A 20232-nucleotide genomic window follows, 5' to 3' on the forward strand; every position below is an offset into this window, starting at 1 on the left:
GTACAAAAGAAGTACAAACGATTGCGACAATTTGTGATTGAATAGGACATGGTCGGGGGCTACCACTTAGACAGCCCCCAATTTTTTTTAGTTCTGGCGGCGCCCCTAATTGCGTGCGAACATACATTTCGCCTGCACATTTCTGTACAAACGAAGTACAAACAATTGCGTTAATTTGTGATTCAATTGGACATGGTGGGGGGCTACCACTTAGACAGCCCCCATTTTTTTCTGTTCTGGCTTCGCCCCTAATTGTGTACAAATGAAAATTTCGCCTGCACATTTCTGTACAAACGAAGTACAAACGATTGCGATAATTAGTGATTGAATAGAACATGTTGGTGGGGGGGGGGCTACCAGTTAAACAGCCTCAATTTGTTTTCGTTCTGGCGGCGCCCCTAATAGTGTACAAACGAAAATTTGGCCTGTACATTTCTGTACAAACAATGTACAAACGATTGCGGCAATTTGTGATTTAATTGGACATGGTAGGGGCTACCATTTAGGGGAACTCCCTCGAGAGGAATCACTCTACTTATTTATTGCAAAAAGCAGAATTTAAAAATTCGCATTCGTCCAAAGTTATCGTGTGAAGTAACAGCCGTTTGTATGTACGTACTAATATTGATAAGTTCCACTACGCGATCCCAATTAATAGTTCATATACCCGCGCCAGACACACACACACTAGCATTTGTACACACGAAAGTATACCTAGTAGTATCCACACGCTTACGCCGGAAACTAGAAACAAACAAACAAACACACACACACACACACACACACACACACAGGGAGAGAGAAAGAGAATATCTTGTTGTACCTTTATACTGAATGCACAATTACTCACAAAATCAGTTAAAAAAGAAAAAAGAAAAAAGTTGTAAATGAAACTTTCAAAGATTGGTAGCACTGCTGCGTGTCACACATGAGATTGTTCCATAATGATTGATTCGTAATATGATGTATATGGGTTTCTTAATGGTAGTATAACAAAATGCCTTCAAATTGACCACTAAATAAAAAGTGAAATTTATTTCTCAAATTTTGTAAAATCGAAGTCGGTGGGCATTATGGGAACAGTCTACAATAACAATATATGCAAATAAATATTAATATACTTCACGTTTTCCAGTGGGTGCAAGAAAGCTTCGAATAGTATTTGTTGCCAGAAGCATTAGCTGATGTAAATATATATATATATATATATATATATATATATATATATATATATAACTATTTTGTGTAATGTAAAACTATTTTGTGAAACATAGTATTCATGTTTCCTTGCAGAGGTCCTTACGAGGGTTCGCTTCCATCTTCCTCTCCCCAAGAACTAAAATAAATTAAAAAATTGCTATCACTTGTTAATCTTGTACAAAGGACTCAATTAAAGTCCCAGTGTAACACCCCTTCACATTTACATTTTTCCGCTGGAAGAAAACCAGTTATTATTGTTTCTTGATTTCTCAGTCTCACCTACATAAACATACGAATAGAATTACAGGATAGGACATGTTTAGAGTGCTTGCACGTGACATCTAACTATATTTCTCATCAAATGTGTCACAGATGAAAATTTCCGTTTGTACTGTCTCTATTTTCTGGTACATATGTTTCATTTATGTTATGTTGTTAAAATTCGTTAGGAAACAAGTACAGACTGCGCCTGTGTGCCTGACAGAACGTAAATGTACTGGATAATTATTTCTTCACTTTCTTCCTGAAAAAAAAGTAACCCATCTCATGTCGGCTCACAAAAGGAGGTAGCGGACCAAAGATAGCCGTTGTTTACCTAAGGTCGTTACACAGCAGGGATTTCATTCAGTCAGAGGGAAAAGAAAAAATAATTTAAGGTTTCTACATTTGTTTTGAACTGCAATATACTTTTTCCTTTTATTTTAAGAACCATTTCCTTCCCATTTGTCTGCATCAGAAAAAAAATGCAAAAAAAATCACAAGAATGTGCCCATTTACCCAAAGTACGTACTAGATCACTAGTTCAATAGTAAAATCACTAAATCTAGTACGAAATCATAAATGTGGCATCCCTGGGTTGGAGCGAAAGCAATGGTTGGAGTAAAAACTAGTCCGTATTTCTACTGCGTTCTGTTGTTGAATTCACAGAAATGTTCAAAAATAAATTCAAGAAGTAAAACACGATCCTACAAAAGACTGTTTACATGCTCACTGGTTTTAGTATTGTGAACTGAAACTCAAGTACGCAGTCATGTTGAATACTTCTCTCCCTTTCTACTTTACAACTTGAGGTGGAATGAGGGTCAGGATAGATCTAGTGATATACCGCTAAAGGAAGTGCTTCAGTACAGAGTCGGAAGCGGTATGTATACTACTTATAACGTTACCCCCCACATAAAATATAAATTCACCCTTTCTCCCTTCCCTTTTTTGAATACAATGAACCGACTCTTTTGCTGAAGAAAGATGCTAAAAGAAAATTGAAACATCTGTGTCTAAACTTTCTTTGAAGCGCAGTCTTTTGTATTTGTAAGGTTTTGCGAGTGTTTTCGAGATAGCCAAATCTTTTACCATGGACTCCTGCTGCGAACTGACCGTGAGTAAACACCCGATCTCGCTGTGCTCAATTTCTCTCGCACACGTGAAATGGGTTTGTTGTTTCCAAAACAAATAGGAAGTTACCTTGTGCTTTTGCATTTCTGCACGCACAGAGGTACCATTGTTGTTTTAATGATCAGAAGAAATATCAAAAACATCCGATATATATGATACAAAACAGCTAACAGAGGGAGGCAAAGATAAAAGTAGGCCTATACCAAGTTTTCCGCGTGGTACCATTATGGAGAATAAATATTTGATAAAGTCACGTAGATGCGCTTAAACCTATTCCATCTGTCCTTATAATTTTTCTGGTCTCATCAATTTCTCAGGAGAATACGTACAACATATGTCCAAATTCCATATATACTCTTTCTAAACTAATGAGTAAACTCATTAAGAACACCAACTGATATCAATAAACAGGAAAGAAAACAATACTTTATACTTCTATCATTTGGTACACATCTCTATGAAGCACAGCTTGTTTCTTTTCGAAATAGCTCCTTCGTGTCACAGCTGTGGTTAGTTTTGTTTTGTGTTAGGATGAAAGAGAAAAATGCAACATTTGCTTCGCGGTGAAGTTATATATATTATTAAGATGAGCGGTGATAAGCGAGGTTTAACAAAGAGTGCCTTTCGGATGCACAATTTAACGGGTAGTTGCAGTCCGTGTTGAGAATCGAACCAAAGCTATGTAAGACATGTTAATATTGAGCTCTTTTGTGGTAAAAGTGACCTTCAGAAACACATAAAAGACTTGAAACATCAAGCTAATGTAAAGCAATTGAAAAATAGCCTACCTATCGCTGCATCTTTTCTGTGGCTAGGAACATGCAGTGTGTAGCAACAAGAATCGTGTTAAGGACTTTCTTTCGAACATAACATTCCCTTCCACACCATAAAAGACAATATAATGTTTGTTAAAAGAAAGTGCACATAATATTTTTAAATTTTGTTTGTGATCCTATCATGCATAATTATAAATAATGCCTTTCATACTACGAGAATGAGTTCAACTATACGTTATGGCCCCTCTAAAGCGGGGCCGCGGTAGCTCAGTGGTAGATCGTTCACCTCTGGTGCTTGGGGACCCTGGTTCGATCCCAGCTCGCACCAAGTGAACTTTGTGGTGGACAAACACCGTGTGCGTGGGTTTCATCGGGGTTCTTCCGTTCCTCCCACTTTCTTCATTCCACGATTTCACTAATTTCTCATCATCACCCCTCTCCTTTAGCCTAACCGGCATAACAGTGGGACGTAAAACTCAAAGATTTCATTTCATTTTTTCCCTCGAAAGCGATATCTTTCAAAATTATTTATTGTTAGATATTGTAAATTTACGGTATCTATTTTAGTGGACGGGAAATTTTGCATCTAATCGGATAATTTCATGGCTTCTAACAGGAATTCGCAGTTACGAAATTTGCAGCACTGTCTTTTGAAAGGATGCCTATAAAAAATACTACTAGAAAATAACTGAAAACACAAAATGGATTTGATAGACAAATTCACGTCATCTTGGTGCGTCATCATTTTTCTTTAAATATTTGTATTTAGTATTAGATTAGAGTTTAGTGTCCCTTTCAGCATCAAGGCTATATGAGACGTGAACTTACAAATTAACGTGGGTTCAGAACCACAGGAGTTCCCATCGGAAATCGAACCTAGGTCTCCCGCACCAAAGACGCGTCCGCTAATCATATGGACAAGGGTGTTCGATATTTAGTAATGTGTACATAAAGTTGTGAAATTGCGCTTGTATAATGGAATGCAATTCCTTCTACTGACATAAACCTTCACAATACTTAGCTGGAGAAAGTATCTTTAAAAAGAAAATGTCACTCTTTATGTTTCAGTTCCTGGTTCGACTGAAGGATGGAACAAATTGCAATGAGCGTTTTTGGATCCTACTTTGTGTAGTTGATTCATCATAAACTTGGTATTTGATACGGATATGAACTATTACACTTATTTGGTGTTTATTTCTAAATAATAAGTCCTAATACAATTTCATAAAGTTGTAATTCTTCTTTAGTTTGTATCACTTTACACAATGACAAATCCAAAAGGTGTGTTGTATCGGTGCAGTACCAGTTTTTCACGTTTTTCAAAATGTTCCAAAACCCAAAGAATAATCTTTAATTTCTGATGTTTTAGTCGTCACAAATTACAATTTTATAATGTAGTCAATGTTTATATTACTGGGCAGTTGGGCATTTAAACTAATGACATCCTAATAAAGTCAAAACCATAATTTTGAGTTGAATTGATTCTGAGTTTAACGTCCCGTTCAGCAGCGAGGCTATGTGAGACGTGGACCTACTGATTAACGTGGAATCCGAATTACATGAACTCCCACCGGGAATCAAGCCCAGGTTTCCCACGCCAAAGGCAAGTATGCTAACCGTTAGCCACGAAGGAGCTCCACCATAATTTTAGTGGGCGATAAGAAATATCTCGCCAGTGCTTTTACAATAAATAAAATTTTATAAGTATTAAAGAATAGTGGTAAGAGATTTTATAATAGCTCTTTTATTTATGAGATATGAGTATTTTGAAAAAAAACTAAAGAATAGGTTGGCGGAGCCACAAAAGACTCGTAAAATAAACTTTCTTATAAATACATACGGACCTTACTCACCTTTTATAATTGCTATGCTTACGTTCTCCATAAAAACAGAAATTCTGTTTTAGTGATACTTTACACAAGATCATGAAGTGGGTTTAAATTTAATTAAAGGCAAAATACAATACAATAATCCACAAATATTGCCTCAAGTGAGTTTAAAGATTTCTAAACACTAGTGCAAAACCAGGCTCTGCCGTTGCGATCGATTTACAGGTCTTGAGACGAAAGTAAGAAGGGACTTACGCACACAGTAAGTAAAAACAATTAATATGCCTGTAACTTTCCCCCAAATGGGTGTATCTTAAAACTAACCTCACCATTATTTTTCTAATTAAATTATAGCCCGAAATTATGTATCATATTACCCTATTCCCATTTTAAAAACTTGACCTTAATTCAAAATGGCGGATTTCAAGATGGCTGCCATCAAGGTCATATCTACCATACGACTTCCCCCCAGGACTTATATGTATCCACATGGTTTTTCTTCACTTTTCTTCATTAACGCTCCGTTTACAAAGGGTAGTAAGGGACTTCTGTAGTAATCTCTAATAACCACAACACAACTCTTAAAAGTTATTTAAAAAAAATAGAAAACATGCACCATGGCAAAAATTTGTCATCACAAGTAATAGTGCATACATGCCTTCTATCAGCAAAAAAAGTTTCGTTGAAATTGGAGCCGGACATTTGAGTGATGTCCCTTGTGGGATGTGATTGAACGTGACGTCAGAACACATCGCCCCCTTCCCGGAATTTACGGGAATTAGGTGACCTGAGTGAGCACATGTGGTGCCAGCTCTCTCCAGCGACCTATCAAGGATCATTGCGTGTATGCCAAGACGTGTCGCCGTTTTATCCATGCCAAAAGTCGACATACTGACAATTAGGTAGGTAGTCATGATGGTCTGGCTGATGTGTGGGTATATTTTAAGTCGTACATTTTGTCTCGACTCGAATTTCGAGACGTCTCGACTCGAATTCGAGTCGAGTCGAGACAGAGACTGTCGAGTCGAGACACGAGTCGAGACAGAAACATATTTTCGAGTCGAGACACGAGTCGAGACAACATTTTCTCGAGACGAGTCGAGACAGGCTTAAATCTCGACTCGACTCGACTCGAATGCATCCCTAGTCACATTCAGCTTTATTCAAAGAAGCTGAACGTGCGTAAGAGAGGGGTTGAGCCTTTAGAACACTAACAACATTGTTCCGTTGCAGCAACCCATACAACCAATCATATCCTGCAGTTTCAGTGCGCGAACAAAATGGGTGTTTCAGTCCATTCTTCTCTGCATATTGATATGCGATTTTTCGAGAGTCAGCCATAGTTAATGGAAAACCTTTTGATTCCAACTGCAATAAATGTATTACTAAGTCCTTCTCCGCTGAACCAAGTACTATGGGTCTTCCTAATTTTGGTCTATACATAACGTCTCTGTTGAACGCTTGCAGAAAACCCTCTGAAATCATCACTGATCACGACATGCACTTACAGTTACAATCGTGCAGTACAGTTGAATCTTACCCCCCCCCCCACACACACACACACACAAAATTGTTACGCTTTTATCACATCATACAAAATGAAACATTAACGTTTGGGGTAATTTGCACATATGTGCATTTTATCTTTAGATATATATGCGCATTTACCCCCAAAGTGTAAATTTTACTACCACTGGCTACCCTTAATTACAGAAAAACTCGGCGGCCATTATGCTTAGTACGGACAAGCACGAATACCTCATGCTTCCATTCCACCTTGGAATCCTGTTCTAATAGCAATAGATTGTTGTTTGTAACTATATCTATAGTATCTCAAAGTTATATCAAACCATATGAAAATAAATTTTATACACTCAAAGGATGATTTATCTACGAAAACTGCGTTTCTTCTTGCGGTACGATTCTTCCCTTCTGTGCTCTCGTGATACAACTCAACTTGCTCAGTCTTGCCAGGCAGCCAAGAAACATTTTTTCAGTATGTGCAATTTACCCAGAACCACTGGATATTGCCATTTTACAACGCAATGCACGCGTGGCAAGTCTTTAGGCTACAGCTACACCATCATTTCTCTCTTATACAAGTATATGTTTATTAAGGAAGTATTTAATGTAAGTTGAGCTAAGAATTTTTTCGGGGGCATCCAGAATCGGAAGACCTCCTGCTTGGTACGCCCTGATTCAGGGGCGCCGGAACCGGGGGAGCAAGGGGGCAGTTGCCCTCCTGAAATTTTCAAAGGGAGCAAGATACTCGTTTTGCCCCCTCACTTTCAGACTGTAAAAACATCACACAACACTGATTAAATGAACTAAATTTTGCTTTTTATAGTAATGTGAAAAAAATTCTCTATTCCTGATTCATCTTTCTCTTTGAAACATGGGACCGGGCGCTTTTTCTGCCCCCATGTTAGACAGAAAGATTTAGAAAAAGAATTGAAAATTCTCTTTATTTCCACTGATGTACATTCTCAAAACAATGTAAATTCTTTTAAAATTGTTGTTTTAAGTAATTGTAAGTCTGCAATATGAAACGAGTCGTAGAGCGAGATTTTAAAGTTTAAAAAATATAACAGTTTAAATGAGTAACAGGACATTTAGGGCCTAAATACATTTTCCATAAAGTTAAATTAATGTTCTTACAAACAATATGCAAAGTGCAGTAGGTTTTATAGTGAGGAGGAAAAATGTATAAGGTAGGATTAATAATTCAGAGCATATGAAAAATGCGAACTCTATTGTCGTTACGTTCGTTTAATCCTTTCACTAAAACTTTTTTCGGAATGAGAAACATTAATATATGGCTATTTTAAGTTGTTTTCAAACGTATAAATATATGTAAAAAACATTTTCCACCGTTTCGTTTTTCGACGTGGGAAGAGTGGGACATTATGTATCCCACTGATATTTTTACGTGGGACTTATATGTCCCAGTGGTATTGACATGAATGATCATCTTGTATTTCCAACTATGAAACGTATATTGTCAGAAAAACAATTGGGTCGTATTTATGATAAATATTTTACATTTCGGCATCCTTTTCCAAATTACAGTACATGCAACCACTGCTTTATCACTAGCACATTGTTCCACACTTTCATCTGTTCCATTATCACCTTCATTGTTTACGTTCACTTCCATTATTGTCTATTTGATAATGTTAATAAGAATTCTGTGAACTATTAACAGGCTTTTCTTTACCAGTGGACATCGATTCATAGTAATAAAATGTGGTAAATTGCCAGCGGACCTCTGAGAATGTATCTTGGAACACATATGTCCCAGTGATAGTGGAAGGGTTAAGATATGAGTGCAGAAACAGAACACCTGTTTCAGCTCTCCTTTCAGACCAAGTTTGTAAACAAGAATAAAGGAGAGTCACTGCTTATAATAACTAGTAGTGTTAGATATTTAGCTCGCAGTGGTCAAGCAATCAGTGGACATTTGCATACTACGGGTAATTTGATGTCACTCCTGGATGAAAAAAAAAATGGATGTGCCTGTTCTCAGCCAATGGATTAATCGACAGGATAACTGGCTTAGTGCTGATTGAAAGAATTAAATTTTATATATTATGGGACATGCAATATAGAGAGACTTGGTAGCAGAAGTTAAAGAGTCTCCATTTTATGCAATCATAGCCGACTCCACGACTGATATTTCAAAGAAAGAACAGTTGTCTCTGTGTGCGCTGTATTGACTCTGATTCATTAAACCCACAAAATATTTATTGAAATGATCACCCCACATGGCACAAAATCGGAAACAGAATTCATGATCAAAGATATTCGAACGAAACCTAACCTGAATGCAGAAAATATACGCGGACAGTGTCATGATGGTGCTGCTATCATGTCAGGACGAGTGAATGGTGTGCAGAAGATAACTTCGACTCAATATCCGAAAGCTGTATACATTCATTGCAATAATCATGCATTAGATCTTCCATTGCAGGAAGTAGCACGAAAATGCGAATCTTTGTGTGACGTGCGGGCCATAGTGAAAGACGTTTGAAACATCAACCTGGATTCTGCAAAGCGATAGACAACATACGCACGCCGACATTGTTCTTGAAGCCTGTAAAACTATCAACGAAAGTAATCCTAAACATTTGCTGCCTTTTTGTCCTACTCGCTGGTGTGTTAGGCGAAAATCTCTAATCAGGTTTCAATTTACTACAAACGAATTTAAAACACGTTGGAAAAGAATCACCAGTAATACAAGTGGTCCAAATGATAATCAAAAAGTAATTCTAAAAGGGTATTTAAAAAGAATGAACAAATTCGGAATGATATTTTTTTCTGATAGTCAGTATACGTGCTTTTGTACCTTGTGAACAACTGGCGAAAGTGCTTTAAAATTCTGAAGCTTCTGCTTCTAAGCTAAAAGAGCAGCAGCGATTCTATCTAGAGGACACTCTGAGAAACCAACGAACAGTGCATTTGAAGACATCTATAAGGAAGCAAAGGAAAATGCAGACCGACTACACTTAAAATGGCTCACTTTATCAAGATCAAAGAGAACACCAATTAGGTTGGAGGAGATTGATAATCCTTCTATAGCAGGTACTACCTTGAGCAAAATAAATGACGCGTCTCTTTATTCTGAAGTTTTTTTAAAAATATCTCCATTTTCTTTATATGTTCGAAATTTCGGAAGGTTTCCCCAGCAGGACAGGTTAATAACAAACCCGTTTTTAATTTGTGTTAGATATTAGCTTAAAATAAATAAATTAGAAGCAAAAAACATTAAATCGACAGAAACCTCGAGAATTACCAACTCTGCTAAAGTGGGAAATTTTCAAAAACGCAAGGGAATTCTGCAGTTCAACACGAAGCAGCGACATCTATGTCATTGAGAGAGACGTGGATTAGATCTACAAACGAAACTTTTAACGAAACATTTCTAATGTGTCTTATTACATGCATTATCAGCGAACTCCAAATATATGAATCTATGCTAAGTATTAACGTATAGATAGAGCAAATAGTGGAAATTACCTATGGAAAAAGACGAATTCTTAGCACAATCGTAATGAAAAATCGTCTTTACCGTAGAACAGGTTCAGTTCACGTAGGAAGACAAGTAGCTCAGTTAGTTAAAGCAACTAGTCTGTATGCCGAAGGTATTGGGTTCGATTCCCATGGAAGTGCCGTTGTAATTTTTATTACTGTGGTTATTTTATTTATTTTTTTATGTGGGAAAAATCAAATTGTAACATATGTGTAAAACTCATGACGATACCAAAAAAAAAAAAAAAATACCGTTCTCGCACTTGCATTAGTGTCTCTAATTTTTGTTTGCAAACAGTTTCGTAATAATTTCCCCTGTGCTCACTACTCACTACATGCTCACTGGTGCATAATGAATGTTTTCCAGTAAATGTTAATTCTAATTTGGAGAATTTTATAAAGTTTCACAATGTTTCTCGCTTGATAGTCTTCTATCTACTTTTTTGGACACTTTGATAACAGATTTCCCTATTAAATGTTTAATTTACCCTATATATATTTAATTACAGAAAAATTTTACATGTATTTGTCTTAAATTGAAATTGTTTTGAATTTACCACATGAGGTAAGTAGCCCGGAGAAGGAGAACTGAAGTAACTGATATTCTACGTAAACGCAACCTATTGTAGAATTATTATGCTTCTTAACTTCAGCACATAATCTTTACGTTGGTCAGACAGAGAAAAACCCTGTTTTTTCCTCTCCTATGACCACTCATCTTAAAGCTCTACATGTAATGATTCGTGTCACATAATTTCGGCTCTCCAAAGACATTTATTATTATTATTATTATTATTATTATTATTATTATTATTATTATTATTATTATTATTATTATTATTATTATTCCTGAATATGCCACCCTTACATAATGTAACTTTAGATATCTTGGTTTAAAGTTCTTTCTTAAGTAATAATTTGAGCAACCATGTAACAAAATTTAAAATGTATGAGGGGGCACGAAGTTTTATTTCCCCCCCTCTCTTTTCAGCACCGTCCCAACAGAAAGTATATAATTTCTGACAAGCAGAGTAGACAAAATGAATAAGAAATATATTTAAAGTAACCTTTCCTCCTTCGTGAATGGAATATCACGTAACATTTTTTATTCTACTGAAGACGACCCTAGGCCGTTATGGTTAGGTAACAAAAGTTGCAGTGACCAACTGAGTTTCGATTTCTTACGCGAAAGAAGTCTGTTATATTACGAGGCATGCTTTTCATTAGCAAAACTGTTCGAAGTAATACGAACATGGCTCAAGAACAGAGACGGAACTGAATTACCACTCGATTGACCTTGAGGCCAAATCACCAAAGAGTAGCTATAAACGTAAGTTCAGCATGCATTTCTGTGGAGTTCTGTTCAGTATTCCTATCTGCCAATCACGCTTGTTTGTAAGAGTAATATTTTACAAACCTAACCTTTCGATAGAGCACAATAGCAAAAGAATAAAAGGGAAGGAATTCTTGCCCTTGTGAACGTTGGATACCACCATGTGCAATAAAACTGTCGCGTCTCCTTGAAGTGATATTTTATCGAAAATAACTTTTCCCTTTATATATCCGAAGTTTTTGAGGGTTTCAAAATGAGGAAACGTTACTGACAAACAAGGACGCATCCAGGGGTGGGTACAGGGGGTCCGGACCCCCTCTGAAATCCCAACTTTTCTGTAAATTTAGCCTAATTTTTGGGATTATCTTTTAAAATTTTATTATAATTTATCCTAATATTGAAGTCAGGCCCCTTCCGAAATAAATTACTGTATACGTGCCTGCTGACAATTTTCAATATATTCGTTAAATAATAAAGTAAAATAATTACATTAGGAGCAAAAAGCTTCAACACGGGCTAACTTTTGTCCACTGCCAATATTGTTAGAAGGGATATTAATAGCAAAAACTGCTAGACAATGCTGAACCTTGAAACTTCACCCCGAACAGCAAGCCTATTATTGAGAACTACATATGAAACATTTTATCAAAACTTATCTAGCTTTTACCTGGCATGAAATTATTATATACACCAAAATTCACTCTCCTAAAATGTGTATCTAAACATTGCTCCACGTATCTACGAAGCAATGAAAATTATTTATCGAAATATGTGAGCAGGGAATTCTAACAGCCAGCCATTTTATTTACATCGTAGTAAACCCTGTAACCGGGCGTTAACGTGAAGACAAAGCTTGGTCCATTGGTAAAGTGTTGGAAGAATATAAACTCAATGTTCGTAGGTTCGAATTTATCCACTCACCATAACATTTTGTTCTTATGTGTAACGATGAAATAAGAAAGAAAAAATGTATAACCGTTAAGACAAAACTTCAACCAAGTCTGAAGAGAACAATACTAAAATAGTAATACAATGACGTCAACCAAGAATTATTTCATGTGGCGTTTGGACGAAATTACAACTGTCAACAAGTAAAAACAGGCTGATAGGCGTAATGTAGTCTAGACTTCTGAATGCATTTACTTCCTGAAAACTTCCGTCTCGTCATTGGTATGCCGTTAATCATTGTAAAACCTTTCAATTGGAAGTGAAATGACACAAACTAAAACAGTTTTAAATCAATAAATGTCTATGTGTAAAAGTAGGTGTCTCTTATCTGTAGTTCTGAGTTCCTTTTACTTTGAAGTGACAAATGAGAGAAGAAAGTATGGTGTTCGAAAAAAAAATCAAATTTGAGATTTCAACGAATTTACACGTATTATAGCCCCTAACACCGAAAAAGTTATTTTTCGATACATGTCCATCAGTTCGTCCGTCCGTTCGCTACACTTTTCTGTGCACTCGCCTAGAAGCCATACCTGAAGCCATACCTCGCCTAGAAGCCATACTTGAACATACCGTAAATTAGTTGAAAAATTTACGGTATGTTCAACTTATCTGCACCAAATTTTAGTTTAAGATTTTCATAGTATTTTCTATAGTTTTTTTTATTTCCCTCCTACTCCCAAAACAAGGGTAGTTTCCTGTACGATGAAAATAAAAAAAGATATTTTCTCATAACGGGCTCTAACGATCTTGTTTTCTTTCTTTTTTTATAAATCAATATTTAATTAGCAACCCTATTTTGTGGTATAAGGCATTTATCTGAGAAAAATCTACAAGGGGTAGTTTATACTAAGGGGGTGAGTTTTTTCTCAGTGATTTTCTCAAAATGGACTCAAATGTTTTCGTTCATACTTCATAAATAAAGATTTCATTAAGAACTTATCAATATGGCAAAACTCGTTTGTCCTGAAAAAATATGCGAGGGGTAGTTTACTCTTGGGGGTGTTTTTCCTCCACGGTTTTCTCAAAAATGAGTCAAGCAATTTTGTTCGTACTCAGAAATAAATATTTCATTAAAAACCTAGTAATATGGAATAACTCGCTTACCCTGAAAGAATCCTCAAGATATAGTTTATTCGGGAAGTTATTTTTCCCTCACGATTTTCTCAAAAATTACTCGGACAATTTTATTGATAATTCATAAATAAGTATTTCATTAATAACCCTATATTTTAGTATAAGTCATTTCTATGAAAAACAATTACAACGGATAGTTTATTTTTGGGGTCAAGGTTTTTTCCCCGACAATTTTCCCGGCGATTTTGTTCAAATTTCGCAAATAAATATTTCATTAATAACCAAAAGTATATCTTAACTCATTGTTCGAAACAATTCACAAGATGTAGGTTACTCCTGACGTGTTCTTTCTGAACGACTTTCCCAAAGTGACTCATTTGATTTTTTTCATATTTCATAAACAATGATTGCATTAATTGGTCTATGTCTAATGAAAATGTGCTCAAAGTGTGAGTTAGTTTTGTAGTATGGATTTTCTTCAATCGAAGTTTTTTATTCGATAATCTGACATTCGATGTATTTGAATAATACGATAATTTTATTCGTATTATCCAAATACACACTTCAGTAACAACTGCGACCTAACACAGTTAAGAAATTGAATTGAAAAAGTTTAGTGCGGTGGCCCTGTAATTGAATATTTTTTTAGAAACTCCCTAGATTTTTGTGGTAAACTCAGGCTTTTCTTTTTCGAGCGACAAAAGAGAGAAGAAAATATAGTGATTGTGAAAATAATATCAAATTCAGATTTCAACGGATTTACATGTTTCATGGCGTCTACATACCGAAAATGTGACTTCTCGACACCCGTCCTTCCGGTCCGTCCGTTCGGCACACTTTTATATGCACTCGCCTAGAGGCCATACCGTTCAACTTATCTACACCAAATTTTAAACTTAGGGTTTACTTAGTATTCTTACAGGAGCTTTTCCATTTTTTCCTACCACCTAAAATAAGTGTGGTTTACAAACAGCCGAAAATCGAAAAACGCTATTTTCTCAAAAATGGTTTTAGCAATTTTGTTTATTTTTCATTAATCAATATTTAATTAACAACCCTATATTGCAGTATCAGATATTTCTCTTAGAAAAATTTACGAGGGGTAGTTTATTCTTGGAGGTGACTTTTTCTCGACGATTTTCTCAGAAAAGACCCTGGCGAATTTTGTACACACTTCATAAATAAATATTTGACCTTACAACATGGTATAAGTCAATTGACCTGAAAAATATATGAGTAGTAGTTTATTCTTGGACTTGAATTTATTCCCAGTGAGTTTCTCAAACACGACCAGTTGGCAACCCTGCATCTCGACAACGAAGCTGAATTCGAAAACTGCAAGAGGACCATTTGTCTCCTTTTGATGTCACGAATCACCTCCCGAAGTTTGTGGACATCTTTCAGGTTCACCCTTAATGAAGCTTCTTTTCGAAAAGTTAACTATTAACTTTAGGCATTGTTTATCTTTTTTTAAATCACAAATGTCGTTATTAATTTTAAGGCAGAGAACTACTTCTGAGAGAATAGATCTTGAAAAATAATTTTAAAACTTAGACTTTTGTTTTCGAGACATTCCAGACAAGACGAGACATTTTACAAGCTATCTCGTGTCCAAAACATTTGCCTCGTATTATCTTGGATGTCACAAAGCGCGTCTTGTCTCTTTCTCGAGACATGTCTTATCTCGTGCGCATTCGTTAACACTTGGGAAGGACTATCTTTCTACTCAAAGCATTGTTTTTATAATGGTTGCATATTTCTGATAATTGCTGTCCACATAAATTACAGTCCTTTCAGTTGAATTAATTTTTATTATTATTATTATTGAAATTGCAATATCTAGTTTAACGTTGGACGATTATGCACCTACGCTAAGGGAGAATGATGATGAATGAAATGGTAAAATGAAGAAAGTGGGAGGAAAATGGAAAATCTCAAGAAAACACATACCCATGCACACGGTATTTGTCCACCTCAAATTTCACTTGGCACGAAGTGGAATCGAGCCACGGACTCCCTGCACCAAAGGTCCCTGCAATGCTTTATTATTATTATTATTATTATTATTATTATTATTATTATTATTATTAATAATAATAATAATAATAATAATAATAATAATAATAATAATTGAAGCGAGCTTAACGAGTTTCAACCGTACGACTCAACCAACGTTTGGGTGCCTGTTCGTTCGTCTGCTCCTCTCATAAAAGACATTTCATTTTAATGAAACTAGTAAGTGCCTTCTTTTAGCTCTGCGAAGTAACTATTGCTTGGAATATGAATCTGCAAAACATAAGAGGTAAAATTAACCAAATGGTGCAAGTTTCCACTTATATATACAAAACAATTTTGCAATATCAACTACGTGAATCTTGTCCCATAAAGAAGCCGAAACCCCTACACCGAAGAGCCCTCCGAGATTTGATCATTGTCCACACGGACTGAAATTGTCATTTGAAGCCAAGACTTTAATATGAAGCCAATAATTTCTTTAAAATAGACGGAAAATTCGGAAGTTATAAGCATTTTCATATTTTTGCCTTTTCCCATAAGGGAGCCGTAGCCCCCTATACTGAAGACCCCCCCGGAGATTTGATCATTGTCCACTCGGACTGAGTTTGTCATTTGGAACCAACACTTTAATACGAAGCAAAATATTTCTTTAAAATAGACGAAAAATTCGAAAGTTATAAACATGTTAATAATTTTGCCTTTTCTCATAAGGGGGCCGTATTAGCCTACACTGAAGAGCCCCACGAGATTTGATCATTGACCACTTGGACTGAAATTCTCATTTGAAACCAAAACTTTAATATTAATCCAAAAATTAAACTTTTGCATCAATTTAAACTGACTGGGTTCCAGTTCCCCCCACTATTGTTTAGTTTAGTTAAGTGGTAATTTGTGACAGCTTCACATCATCAAAAGAATGTTTCACTTCCCCTCCCCTCCCCCAGGAGTTCGTGCTGGATCCACCACTGGAATCAATAGACACTCTTCCTATTCTTTTTGTCACCCTTGATTGTGTAGGGGCTCCCTCGTACAAATAAAGAAGCGGTAATATTACAAACAAGTGGCGCTATATATTAGGTATTTTTTTAGTTACCTACCCCTAACCTCACAGGGCCATCTTTCGTAGAATAAAATATATTACGTGATATTCCAATCATGAAAGGGGAGAGGATGCTGTAAATATATTTCTTATTCATTTTGTCTGTCCTGCTTATCAAAAATTACTTTCTGTTGGAAGGCTACTGAAATGAGAGGGGCAAAATAAAAAGTCGTACCCCCTCCTACATGGTTGCTCAAATAAGTACTAAAGAAAGCATTTTAAACTAAGATATTTAAGATTTAAACTAGGAAACTAAGATATCCTACATTATGTAAGGATGGCATATTCAGGATTATTATTATTATTATTATTATTATTATTTGAATGTTTTTGGAGCACCGAAATTTTGTGAGACGAACAATGATATGTAGAGGTTTAAGATGGGTGGTCATAGAGGAGGAAAAACCAGGATTTTTCTCTGTCTGACTCTCTAACGTAAAGATTATGTGCTGAAGGTAAGAAGCATCATCATTCTACAATAGGTTGCTTTTACGTAGAATATCAATTACTTGAGTTCTCCTCCTTCGGTCTACTTACCTTATGTAGTAAATTCAAAACAATTTTAATTCAATACAAATACATTGTAAAACTTTTCCGTAATTAAACATCTAGGGAAAATTAAACATTTAATAGGGAAATCTGTTATCAAAATATCCAAACACGTAGATAGAAGACTATCTAGTGAGAAATATTGTGAAACTTCATAAAATTCTCCAAATTAGAATTAACATTTACTGGGAAACATTCGTTATGCGCCAGCGAGCATATGGTGAGCAGTGAGCACAGGGGAAATAATTACGAAACTGTTTGCAAACAAAATTAGGGACGCTAATGCAAGTGCGACAACAGCATTTTTTCTTCTTTTGGTATCGTCATGAGTTTTACACATACGTTACAATTTGATTCTTTCCCAAATAAAAAAATAAAAAAAATAACCGTAGTGTAGTGATAAAAATGATAACGGCACTTCCAAGGGATCGAACCCGCTACCTTCAGCATACAGACTCGTTGCTTTAACTAACTGAGCTATTTGTTTTTTTACGTGAACTGAGCCTGTTCCGGTAAAGACGATATTTCATTACGATCGTCCTACCAATTCGTCCTTTTCCATAGATAATTTCCACTATTTGCTCTATCTTTATGTTAATACTTAGCATATATTCATATATTTGGAGTTTGCAGATAATGCATATAATAAGACATACTAGAAATATTCGTTAAAAGTTTAGTTTGTAGATTTAATACACATTTCTCTCAATGACATAGATGTCGCAGCTTCGTGTTGAAATGCAGAATTCCCTCGTGTTCTTGAAAATTTCCCACTTTAGCAGAGTTGGTAATTCTCGAGATTTCTGTCGATTTAATGTTTTTTGCTTCTAATTTCTTTATTTTAAGCTAATATCTAACACAAATATTAAAAACGGGTTTGTTATTAACCTGTCCTGCTGGGGAAACCTTCCGAAATTTCGAACATATAAAGAAAACGGAGATATTTTCAAAAAACTTCAAAATAAAGAGACGCGTCATTTATTTTGCTCATGGTAGTACAAGTTACTTTCTACTACAAAGCGCTACAAAGTTTGTAGTTCTAAATAGCAATTTCTAATATAACAGTGTACTGCAACACCAGAACTGGATATTTAAAAATATAATTTTAATTTCCTCATTTCCAAGTGATTTAAGTAGCTTTAAGATTCTTTAATAGTGTCCGTGTGACCAGTCCAATACAGTTAAAAATATGTACAAGCATATAAAATGGTCAAATTTTTACTTACAAACAGTCATTGTAAGCAGTACAAAATTTTCAATTTTATATGCTTTTAATTGTGATTTCAGTGGTTGAAAATTTCTGCACAAGGCCAAATTCCAGCACAAAACTGAAAAGGAAATTAATTAATCTAAAGATGTAAACTAAGATGCCTTTAATAGATGGAAATTTCACTCTTACGAAGCTGTTTACAGCTTCATTATATATTATTATTATTATTATTATTATTATTATTATTATTATTATTATTATTATTATAAACCAATCAAATCAAATTATTTTTACATTACAAGCATATATTCGAATTATCTTACCTATGTTACATTCCCGTGTCTATTTTCAAGCAGTTTGCCCCCCCCAGCTGAAAAATACTTCCGACGCCACTGCCCTGATTCATTAAAATTAACACGTTTCTAATACGTTCTTAAAACAACATTTTACAAATTTTCACCGCCTTATGCAGAGTCGTTTTGACGAATGATTAGCGTCATACTAAAAGACTGACTACTAAAGGAAAAATGTTAGTCGAATGCTTTAGTATGGTACTAATCACTCTTCAGAACGACTCTGCTAAGGCCCTCAATATTTCAGTGCATATAGCTTACTGATAATTATTCAATATGGTCTGTCTACTGTGAATAGAGCATTTCTCATATGTTTTGCAAAATCATAATCAGATATATAAAATGAAAATCATACTTTTTTCCAATCACTAGAAATAACCCAACCTGGAGGATTGCTTGGTGCAACAAATTGAGAACTGTCCAGGAAGTGACAAATCGTTCCAAGAGCAGCTATCATCCAAAGCTGGCAAAACTCGAACGTTGATTTGATGACACCTCGTTACCGCTGTGCACAGACTTGACCAATGAAAAACAGGCTTACAAAGCGTTGTTAAGATTTCCGCCAATAGGGTACCTTTCAATGTTGCCAAAATCTTGAGCGGTGTGATCATTTTGTTTGAGGCGGCGAGCAGAGTCACAATGAGCAGAAATTCAGCGGTAAGTATACTTGAATTTGCTATAATTCTGTTAATGTTGCATCAATTATCCACACAAAATATATAATTGCATCTTTTCTCAATTTTGCGCACGTGGAAAATCGTTTGTTTAGCGTATTTTTTGATACTAGAGTTCCATCTTGTGGGTAATTTTAGAATCAGGGTATTATTTGTAACCGCCATATTGTGTATTTCCCGGACGCTAGAGACTTGTGTGGCGCGTAGAAGCACGATGTCGGAGAATCAGGTAAAAGTTCTATGTTATGCTGTCATTCTCAAAAATCAGAGAAATGTTGTCTGTTTAAGTTGTTGTAAGTTATTTTGTACTGGATAATGTTGTTAACTTTCTAATTGTGTTTTTCCAGGAACAAAAACCAGACGCCGGCCCAGGTGACGGCGGATCGGAATACATCAAACTTAAAGTGGTTGGAAATGTAAGTATTGATTTCATTCTGTATATTGTTTTTTTAAAAGAAATCTGTTGTGTAGCTTCAGGAGTGGGAGAACTGGAGCTAGTTAATTAAAATTATGGAATGGCAATGCAAAAACCATGTGTTGATTGTTCTTGAACACTAGTGCACGTGAACCTCTGGCTTTTTTTTTTTGTTTTCTCTCAGCTAAGGTGTGCGGTAGAGAGATTTGATTGTTCAAATTTTAACACTAGTTTTTAAACGTAGGAAGTTATATTATGATTGGGATTGGATTTGTCGCCTTGGAATTGGGTTTGACGCCGAAGCATGAAATACTAAATGAGGTGTTGCATTGTGAC

General features: G+C 35.5%; 1 protein-coding gene across 2 annotated transcripts in view; it reads left to right on the top strand.

Annotated features, from left to right (window-relative positions):
* The first annotated feature begins 19375 nt into the window (after nucleotides 1–19375).
* LOC145672129 (small ubiquitin-related modifier-like) overlaps nucleotides 19376–20232 on the top strand; it is a 29480-nt gene continuing 28623 nt past the window's right edge. Inside the window, exons 1-2 of one of the 2 annotated variants that reach the window (XM_081741429.1) lie at nucleotides 19376–19464; nucleotides 19829–19897. In XM_081741429.1, the coding sequence (XP_081597555.1) occupies nucleotides 19447–19464; nucleotides 19829–19897 (87 nt within the window). In that variant the 5' untranslated portion in view covers nucleotides 19376–19446. Of the gene's footprint in view, nucleotides 19465–19627; nucleotides 19711–19828; nucleotides 19898–20232 lie in introns of those variants that run through there. The other variant, XM_081741430.1, reaches the window with a different exon arrangement.

This window comes from Thermobia domestica, chromosome 15 (assembly GCF_964235325.1).
Source record: "Thermobia domestica chromosome 15, izTheDome1.hap1.1, whole genome shotgun sequence".
Taxonomy (NCBI): domain Eukaryota; kingdom Metazoa; phylum Arthropoda; class Insecta; order Zygentoma; family Lepismatidae; genus Thermobia; species Thermobia domestica.